The 18,591-nt window shown below is 44.5% G+C and overlaps 2 protein-coding genes across 2 annotated transcripts; both read right to left on the reverse strand.

Annotated features, from left to right (window-relative positions):
• Positions 1-258: 258 nt before the first annotated feature.
• On the reverse strand, positions 259-1,786 carry sostdc1b (sclerostin domain containing 1b). Its single transcript, XM_056583500.1, has 2 exons — positions 1,586-1,786; positions 259-1,040 (listed from the first exon to the last, which is right to left on the reverse strand). Exons 1-2 carry the CDS (start codon positions 1,784-1,786, stop codon positions 591-593), a joined length of 651 nt encoding a protein of 216 aa, XP_056439475.1. The 3' UTR covers positions 259-590.
• Positions 1,787-4,512: 2,726 nt separating this feature from the next.
• LOC130376040 (ankyrin repeat and MYND domain-containing protein 2-like) lies at positions 4,513-13,184 on the reverse strand. Its single transcript, XM_056583238.1, has 10 exons — positions 13,118-13,184; positions 12,460-12,524; positions 11,510-11,648; positions 11,213-11,311; positions 10,789-10,949; positions 7,018-7,232; positions 6,549-6,684; positions 5,994-6,122; positions 5,610-5,727; positions 4,513-4,992 (listed from the first exon to the last, which is right to left on the reverse strand). The coding sequence occupies exons 1-10, from the start codon at positions 13,182-13,184 to the stop codon at positions 4,826-4,828; spliced, it is 1,296 nt and encodes a 431-aa protein (XP_056439213.1). The 3' UTR covers positions 4,513-4,825.
• Positions 13,185-18,591: the final 5,407 nt, after the last annotated feature.

Raw genomic sequence — 18,591 nt, forward strand, 5'->3', positions numbered from 1 at the left:
TGTGTGTGGAGAAGAGATTCTTATACAGTAAACAGATGGACCCAAAGTGTATTTGATTCTTTATTGTTTCAGCAACTTTATAGCAATCAGGTCGAGACAGCTAATAGAAATATCACAAATAAAAAAACTTCAGATTTACCATATACATATAAAAAATAAATTACATTGATGAAGGAATCACATTAAAAAAGATTCACGAAAGTAGCATGATAATTATCCCCCTCTCCCTCTTAATACAATTATTTACTTTATACGTGTACTACGCATGTAACTAATGTGACAAACATTTGAAAACTTTACAAACATAAACTGGGTAAATTTCTGGTTAATGGTTACATATTGAATAAGATGTATCATATAGGCCTATTTCGCTCCTAAATCCCACCCCTCGCATTCTGCGTAGGGGGGCAGTGTCCAACCCAGGCACTGAGGAACCGGTCAGGGTTGTCCTGTAAGTCCACTGAAGTCGTTTTCAGTGAAGTAACATCGAGAGACTTATTACAGCACAGTACAGTACTTTTCCATCGGTCGATGTGTGCGTAACAATGGGAGCGTCCAGGTGGGGGGGGGAAGTGGTGGCTGTAGGAGCCTCAGTCACTCTGCCTCCGAGCCCGGTTTTCCAGGGGTCCTATCGTGGTTTCCTGCTCCCTCCTCCGTTTGGCGTTGTGGGCCGCGGGGTCCAGAGCCTCCGAGTGGGCCGCCTGCTCCAGGGGCCGGTGGCGCTCCGACAGGTTCTGCAGCCGGGTGTAGCGCTTGCACTTGCAGGACGTCACCACCGTGATCCGGTAAGTCCTGGAGCTGCCGTCCTGGCACTGCAGGCGGATCCGCTGGGTCCGGGTGCGGTCGATGACGCAGCGCCACTCCTGGACCTCTCTGCGGCTCGAGGAGCGGCCGTTGTGGCTGCTGCCGATCCAGTTGGGCAACAGGTGGGTAGGGAGGCATTCCCCCGCGCAGACCAGCTCCTTCACGGGGTTGAGGCTGGTGCACTGGCCGTCCGAGATGTACTTGGTGGAGCGCAGCTCCCGACAGCCCACCTGGTTCTGCTCCAGACCTGAAGCACATGACTCAACGTTACACACCACATCTCCTACATGCGTCACTGTCTTCGAATGACGAACTTTTACTTTTGCCAATGCATTGACCGATCAAGGTTTCTGTTTGCATTATTTATCAAAAATAGTAACATAAATTGTTATTGAATGGATATCTTCCACATTGTTATCGTATTGTAGCCTACTACACTTTATGATGATGTGAAACTATTGTATATGTAAACAAATATAATTGTTTAAGTATTATAGCCCAGGGCCCAGGCTATATCTTGTTGTATTGTATCCTCTTGTAGCATACATTATTTTGCACTACAATACTTACAAGACATCTTCAATATAATCGACATCACTGTAATATCATTGTGGTAGCCTTGGCAACAAAGCTTTATTTCAATGTATTGAATAATTTCGGAATATATATTCTGTTGATCTAGAGGACCTCCATGCATTTCCTTCAGAACACGTCATTGTTTTAAAGCGATCCTATAGTGAATCGTATGAATTAAACGATATGAATTAATTTATTTATTCACGAACTCACCTTCGTGCGGAGACTCCATCTGTCTCCCGCCGTTCTGCGCGCGGTTTAACGACTCGTTGCTCGGGACGTCCGGGACGACATCCAGCGCCGCACCGTCCTGCAGCTCGGTGGCATCGTTCTTCACACTTTGCCCTTTCCCAAAAAGTACGATGAAAAAGAACAGATGGTGCCATTCGCACCTGGGATGTTGCATCGCTGCTCCTTGTTCAGTCTACCTGGAGCGTGTTTGTGTAAGAGATAACAGGTGGGCCTTTATACACAACTGAGGTGGTGCAGAGTCGTCCTTACTACATATGTGTCTCAGCTGCTTATATACCGCCTTCTAGGGTTCACAACAAAGCACCTAGTTTTATGAATGAAAAAGGCGGGTTTTTTTCGACTTGAATGCGTCGTCTCTTCCCAGTCCCTGCCCATCTCTTCCCAGTCCCTTCCCATCTCTTCCGAATCCCTTCCCATCTCTCCCCAGTCACTTACCATCTCTTCCTAGTCCCTTCCCAGCTCTTCCCATTCCCTTCCATCTCTTCCCAGTCCCTTCCGAGCTCCCAGTCCCTTCCCAACTCTTCCCAGCTCTTCCCAGTCCCTTCCTAGCTCTTCCCAGTCCCTTTCCATCTCTTCCAAGTCCCCTCTCATCTCTCCCCGGTCCATTCCAATCTCTTCCCAGTCCCTTCCTCTCCACTGAACCTCTTGTCCCAGGGCTGGAAATCCTGGCCTGCAACACAATCACTCAACATATAGGACCCAATGTTGAGGGGGAGAGAAGTGGACTATAGTGTAGAGATCTGAATCTGTACAGTATGTCACATTTCAGACAGAGAAATTGCCTTTTTCTACACTGTTTTTCTACACAGAGCAAAATCGTGTAGTTCTAATGTTAGATTTAAGTAATGACCAAATAAATGCTTTTTATTTGGAACAAACGTCCTACTGCAACGTTTATGTCCCAGATGGACATCTTTTGGGGCGCAATTATACAAGTCAAACAATGCAAAAATACATTAAAGGGTCATCAGTGTCAGCCTATCGATATATTATTTGTTGGGTTTCCTATTTAATTGTAAGCCTATTGTATGCAACAACAGTTGACTTTACAATGGATCTCCACCCGATGGTAATTAAATCAACATCGTAGTTCCTCAACAACCACGTTACAGTCTTGGCTCCATTCATGAGATCACCATCCTTAACCACAGCCTTACACTGGCGAAACAAAGACCACTAACCACTTCATCCTACCGAAACTATGCCCCCAGAGCAGGTGTCCGCTTACAGGCCGTTCCCATGCGGTGCTCTGACAAAGAGCGTGATCCACCTGCCTCCTCTTTGATACCAGAGGAATGAACCCCAACCCTAGACCGTCTGGCACACGCCATTACTACTATTAAAGACAAGGCGGCTTCTTCCTTCACTTTCTTTGTTATTCTTCCAGAACAAACCGTCTTCTCTAAAGGACCTTGTGTCCTGTCCCGGGGAGGCTCTAGGGTCATATAATATGAGGTGGGGTCTCACCTACAGTAGATCAGATCCGTCTTTTACAAGCTGCCCTTACACCTCATATGATACCATCAAAGCCACTGGATCCGACGTGCTATTTGCTCATTTCTACATCTCCAGAATTGGGAACTTGAACCTCAGCCTTTTGTCCAGGTCTATAGTGAGTGTTGGGTGGCGGAGGTGCGTGGTGGTGGGGGGTTGATACACTCCACCACAGGATGTGGCGGTGAGTTATGGCTCTATTGACATGTAACGTGACAGCGTCCTTGCTTATGCCTCCCAGCGGTATCCTTGGGACGGGACGGTGTCTCCCGTGGGACGGCACGGAACGTGCATGCGGGACAATGCGCCCCCTCAGAAAGGCTCTCATGTGGACCCCTGCACCGCCGCGGGATGTCAGCAAGTGTGCGTGAGAAATTGCGCTCAAAGATGATGTTCAGAACGATGCATCCATAGCTCCCTGAGAGGGTGGGCTGTGCGCTCCGGAGTCAGTGTGTGTGTGTGTGTGTGTGTGTGTGCGTGTGTGCGTGTGTGTGTGTGGCGATCTGGGTGGGTTTCTGTTATAGCCTACTGCTACTATAGCTGCCCTGCCAGTCCTTCTTATGGAGTCGAACTGTACATCCTTACTCTGACCAGAAGAATCAAATGACCTTCTACCTTTTACATAATATCTAAGCACAACCAATTCTCTCTTCAAACCTAAAAGTAACCACCTAGAACGAAATTTCTCAATCTAAACAATCTTTAAATTATAACTAAATATGTTTCCTTTTTGCATTTAACCTTCTTTTATGCTTTTTTAGGTATCCAAACATATGCGCCAACAATGCCAAAAAAAAACAACGATTATATTACACAATATGTGAAGCCATCCGCTATCGGGTAAAACAAAAGGACTTGTCCCGCTTTCCCATGAGAGGCATCAAGTATTTCTGTTTTAGTAAGGGTTCGGTGGGGGTCTGCAGTGTATCCATTCAAAGCAAAAACATCAGATACCATTCGTCTGAAGAGTCCTGGCCAATAATAATGAAGCTGTTCAATCTGCAAGACCAGGAATATTGTTTTGGCATCTTCATTTACTGTCAGCAATCAGCTGCCACATTTTCGATAGGTGATTGACAAAAAACATAAAGATGTTGTTACACTTCTTTTCAGTATACATCACATCGCACCTCGCACCGAGTCCTCTCTCTCTCTTCTCCCCCTCTCCCCTTTCTATATTCTACTATATACTTTACCGTATCTACATCTATGTCTACAATACACACACAGTCCAAGCCCAGAGTGCAATGCTTGTACATGTTGCTGCTTCCTTATTCCAAGAATGCTTAAATCAATTAATCTAATTATAGACATTTAATAATACAACTTTATCAACAGCTGAAGCAAAGGAGCCCTGACGGTTAAATAGGAAAAACAGAGGTCCAATTATTATCTGCTTTAATACAAAAGCACTTAAAACTACAAACAATTCTTTCATTTGAATATGTATGATTATATGTTACATTTCATGTCATTTCCCACAACAAATGATCCGTAGAGCGACAATCTGAACCAACGACGTTCGGGACTGCTGCACCGAAATCACAAAGAAAGGAGAGAAACCATGATCAGAGAAACCAACGAAATCAGTTGTTCTTTCCACCCTGCAGTTGTTCTTTCAACCCTCCTGGCTATCCTGCATCCGGCGACCGATGGGATGAGACCACAGCCAGCCCGCTGCCCGGGTGGTGGGGGTGGTCTACGGCTGCTGGTCCTCCCTCTCACACGCGGGTCCCTGGGCCGAAGTCGAGGGGCAGCCCAGGAGCTCCGCGGTGCAGCCCCCCGCGGCGGCCACCTTCTCCTCTGCCCGCATGCACAACGCCTGCAGGAAGTTAGCAGTCTCTCGGACCAGGTCGCTCTCGTCGTCTGCAGGAGCACAGAGATGAGTTAAAGAGGCGCAGCGTTGAGCCTTCGTTGTTTCCATGACAAAATGGTAACAACAACAACCGCTAGTGCACAGCTGGAAGGTTCACATGCGGCTGTGGAAGATGCACACACTGCTATAGAGGCGCATGACGTCCAATGGCTGTTTACATCGGCTCCAGGCTTCGTTCACATCAAACTAGTTCAATCACAATCCATTTCACACTAGCATCAGAAAACAATCGACTTAAGAAGACTGATGTCTGATTTATGGGTGAAAGTGGCGAGTTGACCACTGAACACGGGCAGCTGAGCACCATGGATAGATTATTATGACGTTTCCCATTCCCAGTCAAATGCAAAAGCGTATGGAGCGGTGAGTTCCATTGATCTTTGAGCGGAGAGCAGCCTGTCAGGTGACCCTACCATCCCCGGCAGAACAGTCCATCCCCGTTGCTTCTTTCCCCATAAAAAGCTGCAGGCAGTGATGAATTAGTTGATACACCTTTAAGCATTTCCTATTATAGGCTACTGTGTAAAACGCTGTTTAGAATTAACGTTTGTATCATATATGCAGATATATCTAAACAGAACAGAAAGGACCCATCTGAAACCTGAACCTTTGAGTTCTCTGATCCTGGGAGTGTCGTGGTTGGCCACCGGCGCCTGTAAGGCCGAGCACATCTTCTTATGGGAGAACCAGTGGAGCCTCTGGCACGCCACGCTGCAGTAGGTCACCTGGGAGACACACCGCAGACCTTAAACACTCCTCTGAGACAGGGAGAATCTGCACTACTGGAATCAAGTGTCGATGTTTCATTGAAGCCTTTAGCAGACGCTTTGCTCCAAAGTAGCTTTACAAGTGAGCGGGATAACAATCAAAGCACACAATGTTACAAAGTGAGTAAGAGTGCTGCATGACCTAGTTGTATCCTGATCTCTTACAAAATAAATCATGCCAATATGAGGTAAAAGGTGTCCAAGGAGTTCAAACGTGGGCTTACTGATTTGCAATAGGAACATCTCTTCTTTGCTCCCCTCTCTCCACAGGTGAAGCAGAAGTCTGCGTCCACCAGGGCCATCTGCCCCATCAGAGCTTGGGTCAGCACAGAGAAGGCTGTTGGGTCATCTCCCTGGAAACAGAACCGTAGACATGGTTTAGAGAGAGATCAAGGTCTGGCTAGTGATGGAGACCACCTACACCCATCTGAACTGGATCCAGTTTAAAGTTGAGCACAAAAATTATAATCAATGCAAATGTTTTATGTATTATTCTTCTGTTGTAATTTGTTACAGATCAAAAACAAAACCATTCACACCAATTAATATTATCAGTGTGCGTCCAGAAGGGGAGAACACTGATGAATTTGGAATTAAAAAACTCTTCCTGATCTGGGTAAGATGGGCAGATTTACATACCCATAAAAGGGTGATGATAAGATCATAAGCATGTCTAAGAAGGAATCCCTATGCCACACATCTTGAAACCCACTTCAGGCTAATGAGTCTGTCTGTTCTAAAATACAACTGCATGGTGTTGGAGGACGGGGTTAACTCACGATCTCTACCGGAGCGATGCTCTTCACCAGCTGCTGGAGGAGAGCGGCCTCACAGTGGGGGAACTTCGTGATGCATTCGCGGATAAACTTCTCCTGGTTCTGCAGGAAGCCGTCGCTGTCTCTGCCCTCCAGCAGACTGAGCAGCAGCAGGTGTGATGGTAAATACCACACGTGCACGCGCACACGCACGCACACAAAAAATGTCTACGTTAGAAGAGCCAAGCTTGGGTGTGTGTGTTTTGTGTGTGTCTAGGAGCGGTCCTTTATTTTATTTTTATTATTATTAATATTTCTTTTTTGTTCTTCTGGTTGTTCATTATTTCCATTTATTCCTGCTTTCGTGATTCATTCCTAAAATGTAAAAATCCTTTACTCTAATCACTGGGCCATTTTGTTCCTGTGATTTGTTCAACAAAAAGACACATTTTATTCAGAGTCCAGAGGAAGTCCCAGGAGGAGGAGAGCCCACCTCATGACCAGCGCGTCCAGGTGGTCGTCGCGACCGCGGAGGTGCGTCAGGCAGCGCTGCAGCACGCAGCTGATGTAGTGCATCTTCATTGCCAGCACCTCGTTCATGTCCTGCTGCCGCAGGCACTGCTCACACAGCAGGTCCATCACGCCGTAGCACTGCTCCAGAGCCTCCGCCGCCAACAGTAGGGGGCTCTCCTGGACCAGCAGCACCATCTGGTGGCCAGAAACAATACTTTATCCATTAGAGCTCCTATTATACTACTTTTCTGTTCTTAATTTTATTATTAGTGACTCATATAGAGGAACCTGACACGAATCACAGCACAAAAAACGATGTAGATTTTCGGGAAACTCATCTGGGCGCTTTCAGCATTCTGTCAACACACTCGGCTTGCCCCCCCTCCTGCCAACCCCACTCCGTTGTGATTGGTTACCTTCCGAAAAAGCATGTTGCAGCATTACCATACATGGAAAATCCGGAGTGTTCTACGTAGATAAATCCCGGAAATTTGAACAAGTGAATCGAGACCGGCGTCCCTATAGTGTTTAGCGCTCTGCACAGCCACCCCGGACGGTCAGCATGGAATACGTCTAAATGCATGTGCGTCATTATTTGACGCTTGAGTATGGTGGAACATGACTATAAATCATTATAACAACGTTTATAGGTCATAGAAGTCGAAGAAGCAAAATAGGTGCTCTTTTAAGGTGACATATATTATACCACCGGTTGTGAGTGTTAAGCCGTTAGAAGCCGTTTTGAAAACATGCATCCTTCTGACATCAAAAGATGGCTTGTTCACCTAGATAACACTTCATCTTTTCAAGCAACAGGTTTTTAAACTAAGATGGCTTTATGTTAATCTCATAACCTTTTAACCTTTATGTAATGGTCTTACTGGAACTATGACGTAAACGTAAACAGTTGCGTTTTTTTACTTTCAACAAATAGATACTCTAACAAGCAACAACATAATTTACTTTAACAACATTTGCACATCACTTTCTCTTTTTATTTTATTTTTTTCTTACGAACAGTCATAGTCTTTTGGGTACACTGGAGGTACTCTCACTCTGGAAAGGGACATGTCCTACTTTTACAGGTGTCTGCTGCCCCGAGTCACAGGGATTTGCAGGTGTGACAAGTGTGTTCACCGCAGGGGATGCACCATCCTCAGGTAAGTCGGTGCGTGTTGCTGGTGCAATAGGGGTGGGCGAGAGATGGTACCTGTTTCTTCGCAGAGTGCCCCTAGGCGTCTCCACACATGTGACCCACACATGGTCACCTTGTCGGAGGAGTGGCATGTTTCGAGCTCTGTGACGACGGTCGTAGTTCAGTTTCTGCTTTTGTCTGTATGCCTGTTCAGTTCTAGACTGTTCATGTCTGTCCAGCCCGGGTAAAGCTGAGATGGGATGACAGGGACAGGTGTTCTAATGTTCCTGCCCATGAGGAGCTCTGCTGGACTCTGTCCGTTCACCAGAGGAGCGGCGCGGTAGGCCATGAGGCCGTGGTCAGGCTCGCTGGATTTCTTCAGGATACCCTTGATTGTCCTAACGGCCCGCTCTGCTTCACCGTTGCTTTGTGGGTAGTGGGGGCTGGATGTGACATGGCTGAAACCCCACTCTCGTGCAAACTTTCTGAAGTACTTGGATGCAAGTTGTGGCCCATTGTCTGAGCGCACCACATCTGGTATGCCATGACGTGCAAGTATGGATTTGAAGTGCTCCACAACCGCCTCAGATGTTGTATAAGCGAGTTTGGCTACTTCAAAGAATCTGGAAAAGTAGTCAACAATGACCAGATAGTGCTTATTATTTTCTGTCTGAAATAGATCTGCCCCCAAAGTTGGCAGATCTATTGCTGGGAACTCAGTGGGTTGCAGTCTTTCTCTAAAATTGGTTCTCTCCCGACTGCATACATCACAGTTCTCTATCAGTTGTGTCAGGTCTTTGCTAAGGCCTGGCCACCACACAGATTGCTTGGCCCTCTATCTGCATTTAGTGAGTCCCAGGTGGCCTTCATGCAGTTTGTTCAACATTTCTGCTCTAAGTGACACTGGAATTACTATTCTACAGCCGTAAAGTAGCAAACCCTCATTAACTGTTAGCTCACCTGAGAATGGCAGGTAGGGACAGAATGCTCTTTGTATGGAGAATTTATCGGGCTGGCCCTCCTTGCAGTATCTCTTCATGTGTTTCTATTTCTACTTTTGTCTGTAGCTGGCAGGTTTGCCGACACAGTGTCCAAGTACAGGCTCACCTCTTCTTCCTGTAAGCCCCCCGCTGTGTTCTCGATTGGTGCTCTGGAGAGCACGTCAGCAGTGGCGATGTCGTTGCCTGGCACATGTGAGATGGTGTAAGAGAACCTCATCAGCCGCATACGTAGCCGCTGTATGCGAGGTGGCAGTTCATCCAGACTCTTTGCGCCTAGCAGGGGAACCAAAGGCTTGTGATCTGTCTCTACGTGGAAGTCCTTTCCTATAAGGAACTCTGCAAATCTCTCACAGGCCCTTGTTGTGGCCAAAGCTTATTTTTTGATTTGAGCATACCGCTGTTCGGCGTTGCTCAGGGCTCTCGAAGCATATGCCACCGGCTTCCAGTCTTTTTCATTTCGTCGCTGGAGGAGAACAGCACCCATGCCGTATGAAGATGAATCTGCTGAGACGAGTGTGTCTGCATTTGGGTCATACAAGGCAAGACCCGGCGGTGTTGTAAGCTCAGCCTTAATCTGTTCAAAGGCTTGCTGCTGTTGGACCCCAGGCCCCCATGTTTGACTTCCTCAATAGATCTCTGAGGGGGGGGGTGTTTTCTCAGCCAGGTGAGGCAGGAATTTTCCCAGAGATTGGTCATTCCCAAGAAGCGCCTCCACCTCACTACTTACTTGGCTCTGCCATGGCTTTTCACAGCGCCAACCTTGTTCAGGGTCTGCCTGACTCCATTGGCGTCGATAAGTTGTCCCAGGAACTTAAATCTGCTCTTTGAGAGTCACTTTACATTGAGTGTCACCCCTGCCTCCTGCAGACTTGTCAATGTCTTCCTGAGCCTTCTCATCAGCTCACCCTGCGTGCCCCCTAAGAGCACATCGTCATCCGAAATACAACACCTTCCAGGCCCTCCAGGATACGAGACATGCGTTTCTGGAAGTGCTACGGAGTAGCAGTACCGCGCTGTTGTAACAGTACCGCCCAAATGGGCGTTATGAAGGTGGTGAGGAGAGAGGATTCTTCGGATAGCGGAATCTGCCAGAATCCAGCATTGGCGTCGAGGTTAGAAAAGTCTCTTTAGTATCCAGGCTTATGTTATTCACGCGAGCAACCAGTTGAGGTGTCATGGCGGCTAGTACTACACTACTACTACTACACACACACACACATAAACAAATACAAACACACACACACACACACACACACACACCACACACACACACACACACACACACACACACACACACACACACACACCCCCACACACCCACACACACACAGATACACACATACACACACACATATATACCCACACAAACATCCCTATACACATACACATGTACACACACACGCACATACACAACCACACAGAAACACACACACACACACACACAGAAACAGACACCCACATACACACAGACACACACACTCACATGCTCACTTACTTCCCTGTTCTTACTATGTCTTTCCATGTTGTGGGCTTCTACCCGTTTCCTATGCTACTGCGGTGAATAGTGCGCTGTGTGCTGCAGCCCTGGAGGACGAGGGGAGGAAGAGCCAATCACCTTCACAGGGTTGAGGTTGGTTGTCATGACGATCTTGTGGAGGGGTCCCGCCAGCTTGGGGGGCAGCTTGGGTTCCTTGTCCTGGCCCTGCGCTGTGGTGAAATAGTCCAGCCTCGCCCGGGGAAAGAAGTTATTGATCACACTCACACAGTCGTGCTGGCCTGCAAAGAGAATGGCAATGGATTAACTCAGGGGGTTTACATCAACCTCACAAGGATTTGTATAATTTGATTTGCTATTATTCACAACAAATGTAGATGACTTTATTAATGATGGTTGGAAATGGCCAACACTTCATACTCAGGCTGTATAACAACGCATCAAATTGCATTGAAATGATTCCTGCTCGAATACAGCCTGGATGCAACAGAGTTAAAACAGGGGGAGCCCCATACATTGGGGTCCAACCACGCCTGTGGCTCACCGACGAAGGCGGCCATCTGAGCAGCTGTCCGGCCCACAGAGTTAACCACGTCAACCTCCGCGCCCGCGTCCAGCATCATAGTGGTGATGTCACTTTTTCCTGGGAACCACGCACAATGTAGGAGTCGATCAGTGATCCGTCATCAGTAGTTTGTTTATTTCCTTTTCATGAACATCATTTTATTTAAACACATTCATGTTTTACAGAAGTGTACAAGATCTGGGAAGTATATCGGAATAAGATATGGATTAACAGAGGGGTTGCACACATCCTGAAAAAAGAGGTGCCAAGACCTACCAGACAGACCGGCGAACATGAGGGCGGTGTAGCCGTATTCATGCTGGTTGCAGTTGACGTCGGCCCCGTGTCGAAGCAGCAACTGACACATATGGGCCTTCCCCTTGTACGCAGCATGCATTAACGGGGTCATGCCAAACTGGATGAATGAAGAGAGAAACAGGACTTTGTTGTATTGGTTCCGCCGTAAAATGAATTATCAGAATCTATAACCACTGCTGTGCCTTTTGTTTTCAGGCTAATGAGAGAATTGTCTGAGCTGACGAACGTTCTGTAGTGTACCATCTACACTAGTCAATTACATCTCACTTCTCCTTCTGTGAAGGGCGGTATCCGGTATGACAGGCCTCTAGGCCTCAACGGCTTTGTAAGTAGTAGTAAAACAAATCAAATATAATCGACTGGATATTTGACCTTAAATCAAATTTAAACTTGTGTAATATCAGCTAAAGTTGTGTCATTGTATTGAAGCTGAGGCGATGTAAGGCAGCGATGGCTGTTGGTCCTGTTTGGCACATCAGTTCTTGAAGGACAGGAAGCCCTTGAGAGACAAAGGCCTCCAAAGGGGCTGTGAGTTACATTGAGTGGCGTGGCACCATTATCTAATACTGCTCCCGGCCCTCCAGTCTCCTCCATATGTCTCTCCACAACAATAAGAAGCATATGTTGTCTCCCACAATGGTTACAGCACACATCACTCATGATGTCGATACGTGAGGTCTAGAGTTTTTTTAGCGGGTCCCTTTTTCTAAGCAGTGTTGTCAATCTCAGACAATTATTAAACGAAATTAGTTTAACAGAGTAAATCTTCCTAATTATACTCCTGCTGTTGTTCCTCCGCTAATCAGGGGAGAGGAGAGTATCATGTTTTTCCAGTAAGGAAATTAATTTGTATATGAATGCAGAATGAATAAATAAATACTACAATAAATACACATAAAATAGGATACCTCATCCAAGCAGTTGACTCGCATATCTTGGTTGGCTAGTAGCTTTTCAGCCTCCGAGACGTCACCTGAAGAAAGGATTGAGATTTAAGGTGCAAGACGAATAGCTAATTATATATATATATATATATATATATATATATATATGTATATAAAGGGAGGGGGCAGAAGTGCTTCGGGTTTGGAATGTAATGTATTAATATTCATAGTATGAAAGAAGGCTTTAAGGGCAAATAAGATTACTCATTTGATGGCTCTGACCCCGTGAGATAGTTATGAAATTCCACACTGAGAAAATATCAGAAGATAAAAATACCACCATTCATGGGTTTACATAATGACTTTAAGGACAACTAGAATTATACTTTTCAAGTCATTGCCATCAAGCTATGGCAATGACTTATTGGGGCCAGAGGCTTTGCCCGAGGGTCCATATATATATATATATATATATATATATATATATATTGAAGCAACTTTTCAATGCAGGTATTATATATATATAATTTTTATAATAGAACTAATGATACCCAACAGACGTGTTGGGTTTTTTATAGTGTTTCGTTATTATCACGTTAAAAAACAATAACTAATGCAGTAACAGCTGAAAACATTGTTATCCAAAAGCTCAAAAATTGTATACAAGATAGATAGTACTCACCAGCAGAGATAAGTTCTAATATCGCCCTCTCGGACGCTGAAAGATCCCCCTTTTGAGGTGCAGCCATGGTTTGCTTGAGGTAGGTGTTGAGGTAGGCTGAATTGCAAAACCTTTGCCTAGGCCTATTTGCCTTGTCTTTGAGCTTCTCTCACATGGCAAAGGTGTTTTTATACAGGAGGCAGGAGAGGTCTTTCCCTTGCAGAGATGCGCCCACATTGGAATATACCATCATACAAAGGGGGGAGGTGAGGTAAATTGTATTTATGCATGAGGCTTGACCACCAGGGACAGAGTGCTAGACAGTGTAGAACGCATGGGTGTGAATTGATCTAAATTTTATGAAATGAGAATATCTATTTCAGCTGTGCATGGCAGCTGAAATAGATAAACTTGGTTAGAACAAAGCAATGGAGATAGCCCTTCCCAAATTTGACTTTATGGGTGTTTGTAGGTCTGGAAAAAGAGGTGGAAAGAGGTGTTGTCCTTGTTTTATTTGAGAATCTATTTCAGGGCAAACCGATGTGATTTTATAATAAAGGTATTGATAGCACTTTTATCTCTTATATTATATATTATATATATATATTTGGAATGGCAAGTCCCCTAGGGTACGTATAGAGCTTCTTCAGAGGCCTAAATTACAAGGAGGCCTAGCTCTTCCTAATCTTCTCTTCTACTACTGGGCTGCAAATGTTAAAAAAATAATGTTTTGGCTTCATATTCCAGACACAGACTGGTGCCACTATGAAGCTACATCATGCATCTCAACATCTCTCATGGCTCTGGTCACTTCCAGTCTTCCTGTTTCTATTACCCAGTTCACAAACAACCCAATTGTCATCAATACTTTGAAGATCTGGTTTCAAATGAGACGGTACTTTGGTTTCAAACAAATTCTTAGCTTAAGCCCTATATGCAATAACCACCTCTTCCCTCCAGCTAAATTAGATGCTACATTCTCTTTTTGGCAAAGGCATTTTTAAATGTACAGATATTTACATAAATTGTGTATTTGCCAGCTTTAATGACTTATCACAAAAATGTGGCCTTCCTCGATCCAGCCTGTTCAATATTTTGAAGTACGCCACTTCCTTATGAGCCATGACCCCAATTTTCCAAATTTCTCTTCAGTGTCAGGCTTAGATGATCTGCTAGAATCTCAATTTAATTAAAAAAGGCTCATTTCTAGAATACATGATTGTATAGCTTCTCTTAAAACCATAACCATCGCGAAGATAAAGGTGGACTGGGAAGATGAATTGGGGGAAGACATGGAAGATGACATGTGGAACTGTGCTTTACAAAGAGTTAATGACAGTACTTCTTGAGCAAAATTAAGTATAATACAATTTAAAGTTTTACACTGGACTCACTTTTCCAAAGCGTGATTAGCTAAAATATATGCTGATTCCGATGCTAGTTGTAACAGATGTCATCACACCCCTGCCAATGACCCTGCTCTGATCACTTACTGGTCTATGATCTTTAAAACAATATCTGAGGCGCTTGATACTGATTTCCAACCAAATGCAGCAGTAGCCATATTTGGTATCACAGATCGAAGACATCCTATAGTAAGGAAAAGTTATTAAAACATATTGGCCTTTGTGACTCTACTTGCACGCAGAAGAATATTATTACACTGGTAATCAAAAAACCCTCCCAAAGCGTTTTTGTGGATGTGTGACCTGATGCACTACACACAATTAGAGAAAATTAAATACTCGCTTGGGGGGTCAAGGGACAAATTCTACTCCACCTGGGATCCGGTTTTGAAATACATAGGGAAACTCAAAACTATACCTGATACCTCATAGCAATTTTTCTTGCACTAGGACCCTACATCATTTAGCGTACAGTAGATAGTTTTTTATTTTTTCCTTTTTATTTTCTTTTCTTTTCTTTTTTCTTTTTTTTTTTTTGACTTAATTACTGATTTGATCACTTCTAGGCCAATCCAACTGTAAAACTGTTTTTCGGGTACAGTTTGTGAGTATATGTGAACGAATACATGGTGACATTTGGCACGGCTAAGTATGGTGACCTTGCTTACTATATATATTTTTTATTGTATTTATTTATCCATTTCCTTCTTTTTGATATTTTAGGTGTGTGAACTACATGTTCAAGTGGGTGGGGTGGGTTTGATATTGTTATTTGTATGTGTATATAAACAAAAAACAACAAAAACCATGGATATGTCTGCTAAAATGTATGCTCAGTATATTCTCTGTTCATAAACATTTCCAAATAAAAAAACTATACAAAAAAAAAAAAGTAAATGTATCGTGTTAACTCTGGGGATGATTAACAGATTGGTTACAGAATATCTTAGTGGTCTAGATAGAACCTTTATGTAGTGTAGTGCAAGCCTATCAATTACATACTTTGGCCCTCAACCATAGAGGGATTTATAGGTGAGCAGCATGATTTTTCAATCAGTTCTGTTACATACAGGGAGCCAATTTAACGGTTTAAGAAATTAAAATAAATTTAAATCTCTAGCAGCAGCATATTGAACAAGCTTGGGTTGAACTCTAGCAGCAGCATTCTGAAAAAAGACCTGTAATGAGACAATTGCAGTAATCAAGCTTGCTAGTGATAAAGGCATGTACAAGTTTTTGTAAGTCTTGAGTGAACATAAGCCCTCCAAGTCTTGCTACGTTTTTAAGGTGATAATAGGCAGATTTTGTAACTGATTTGATGTGACTGTCGAAATGTAAATCTGAAGCCTTCCAGTTTTAGCACCAAATAAAACTCTCGGTTTTGTCCTCATTTAGTTAAAGGAAATGTTGGCACATCCAGTCTTTATCTTGCTCAATACACAACAGCTCTATGGGCCGATAGTCATCTGGTTATAGCGCTACATAGATTTGCGTGTCATCGGCATAGCAATGATGGTCAATGTTATTATTTTGAAGGATTCTTTTATTCTTTTTATAACCTTTATTTTTCCAGATAATATCAGAACAGTTTCTTATTTACAATATTGATCTGGTCCAAGGGGCCCCACCAGGAATAAAGGTACAAATAACAAATACACAGGCATGACTCATTTATGCAAATATAAAACTGATATACAAATACACAGCCTATGTACAGAAAGATAATGGAAAACACAAATGCACTAAAACTGGTCAGGGGACGGGCGTAAAGGTCTGGACAGGGTATAATAAATAAGAGACAACAAAAATGAAAGGGTTGTAAGGGTGTGTGTGTGTGTGTGCGTGTGTGTGCATGTGCGTGCTGTAACGGGCGGCGTTTAGCAGGACCCAGGTGCACAGACTGACGACGAGCGTGGAACAGTGTCAATAGTTTATTCAGATACAGGATCGGCAGGCGGGATAGTCCGACTGGCAGGGATCAGGAACCGGCAGAATATTCAGACAGGCGGGGATCAGGAACCGGCAGAATAGTCAGACAGGCGGGGATCAGGAACCGGCAGAATATTCAGACAGGCGGGGATCAGGAACCGGCAGAAGAGTCAGACAGGCAGGGATCAGGAACCGGGAGAATAGTCAGACAGGCGGGGATCAGGAACCGGCAGAAGAGTCAGACAGGCAGGGATCAGAGAACAGGCAGGATCGGTGGTAGGTCAGGATCTGAATCGCGGGAAAGCACTGTGAAACACAAGAGACAATCTGGCAGGGAATGTTTGGGAGGAAAGGACTGATATAGGGGAAACCACAGGTGAAGGTGGTTGGGTTAATTGGGAGTGATCAGGAAGGCAGGCAGGTGAATGAGAAAACCAGAGGCAGATCATGACACGTGCGTGCGTGCGTGTGTTTTTGTATGCGAGCAGATGCGTGCGTCTGGGTGAAAAAATATATATAATAATTAAGATGTGTCAAGGTTATATTGTGTGTGAAGGATGTATTCAAGTGAGAAACAGTGGAATCAACAGGAGCAGGGGAGATCTACTAAGACATACTTAAGTTTCTGCTTGAGGATGTCTTGAATGTAATCCAGTCAAAAGCTGCTGCAAAATGAAAGGACTTTCATGTCGGAGTCTGCGGGTTTGGAGGGAGGGCCAGTCAACCGGTGCCAGGGAGCATTGGTGGCAAAGCGGATAGCTGAATGATGAAGAACTTCAAGTTTGTGTAGCGCTGTTTTTGAAGCCATTTTACGGAATTTATCACCATAGTAAAAGATGGGCAGGATGGTCCTTTTTACAAGTGTAAGTTTAGCAGAGCGTGTGAAGGATGCTTTATTACGGAAGAGAAAGGCCAATCTGGCTTTCACTTTAATCTGAATATTAATAATATCGGTGGAGAATGAAAGGGAAGAGTCCAGCCAAAGCCCTCGATAATTATAGGACTTGACAAACTCCAGTTCGGAGCATAAAGGATCTGGGGGGGGCTGGAGGTGTTGGTTTTGCGATCGAAAAGTGTGCATTTTGTCTTTTTAGAGTTGAGCCATAGGTGGAGGTTGTGGAAAGAGTGCTCAATATAAGTGAGGCTGTTTTGAAGAGTGGAGGCTGCGGTGCAGAGAGAAGGGCCAGAGGCGTACAGGATAGTGTCATCCGCATAAAGGTGAATCCGGGAGCTGCCTGCAGCCTTGGCCACATCATTAATATAAATGGAAAAGAGGGTAGGACCCAAGATTGAGCCCTGAAGCACCCCTTTAGTAATGGCTAGTGGCTCCGACATTTTTCGGTGTATTGACGTCTCTTGTATTTCCACAACGAGACTGTAGTTGGGGTTATCTCAGCCATGGTTGAGAAGGAATTAGGGGAAAATAACTTTGGCTTTGACTCCCTGCGGTACATGAACTGCGACATGCTGCCTGCCGCCGGTTGCCGCGAGGCAGCACCCCCGCGAAGCACCACCACCCGGCAGCGTGCAGCCGGCAGCAGGCAGATGTCGTTTACAAGTTTAATAAGGGCGATCTCGGTGCTGCAAAGAGCCAGGAAGTGAAGTTGCTGGAGGACAACTTTCTCAATGCTTTTACTTATGAAAGGTAGATTTGATATTGGTCTGTAGTTGTTAATAATAAAGGCATCTAGGCTCTGCTTTTTTATATAATATGTATAAACTATAACATCAATAGTATGGTTCCTTCCTCACCATCCCTCCCTCTCTCCCTAACAATAAAAACCCCGTACTTACTTGACATCATCATTTCCTTTTTGATTTTAAGTTTGATTACATTTAATGATGTGACGTGCTAGCAATGCTAACCATTTTTCTAACGTACACACACACACAAACACACACATGCATACACACACACAAACACACACGCTGCCTGTGCATGGAGACAGCCACAGAAAATGTATGTTAAGTACATGAGCTAAAATAAAACAACCCTCAAAATATTCATAGAAAAAAAATTATCTTACATTTATGTAGAACTTCAACTTGAAATATACTTACATGAATTTGAAGAAATAAACTAGACAACTATGTACAGTCAACGCAGCTCGACTAATACATCATGAACCAAATATCCTTACAACTGACGCAAGTTTGAGT

Source organism: Gadus chalcogrammus, chromosome 22, assembly GCF_026213295.1.
Source record: "Gadus chalcogrammus isolate NIFS_2021 chromosome 22, NIFS_Gcha_1.0, whole genome shotgun sequence".
Classification (NCBI taxonomy): Eukaryota; Metazoa; Chordata; class Actinopteri; order Gadiformes; family Gadidae; genus Gadus; species Gadus chalcogrammus.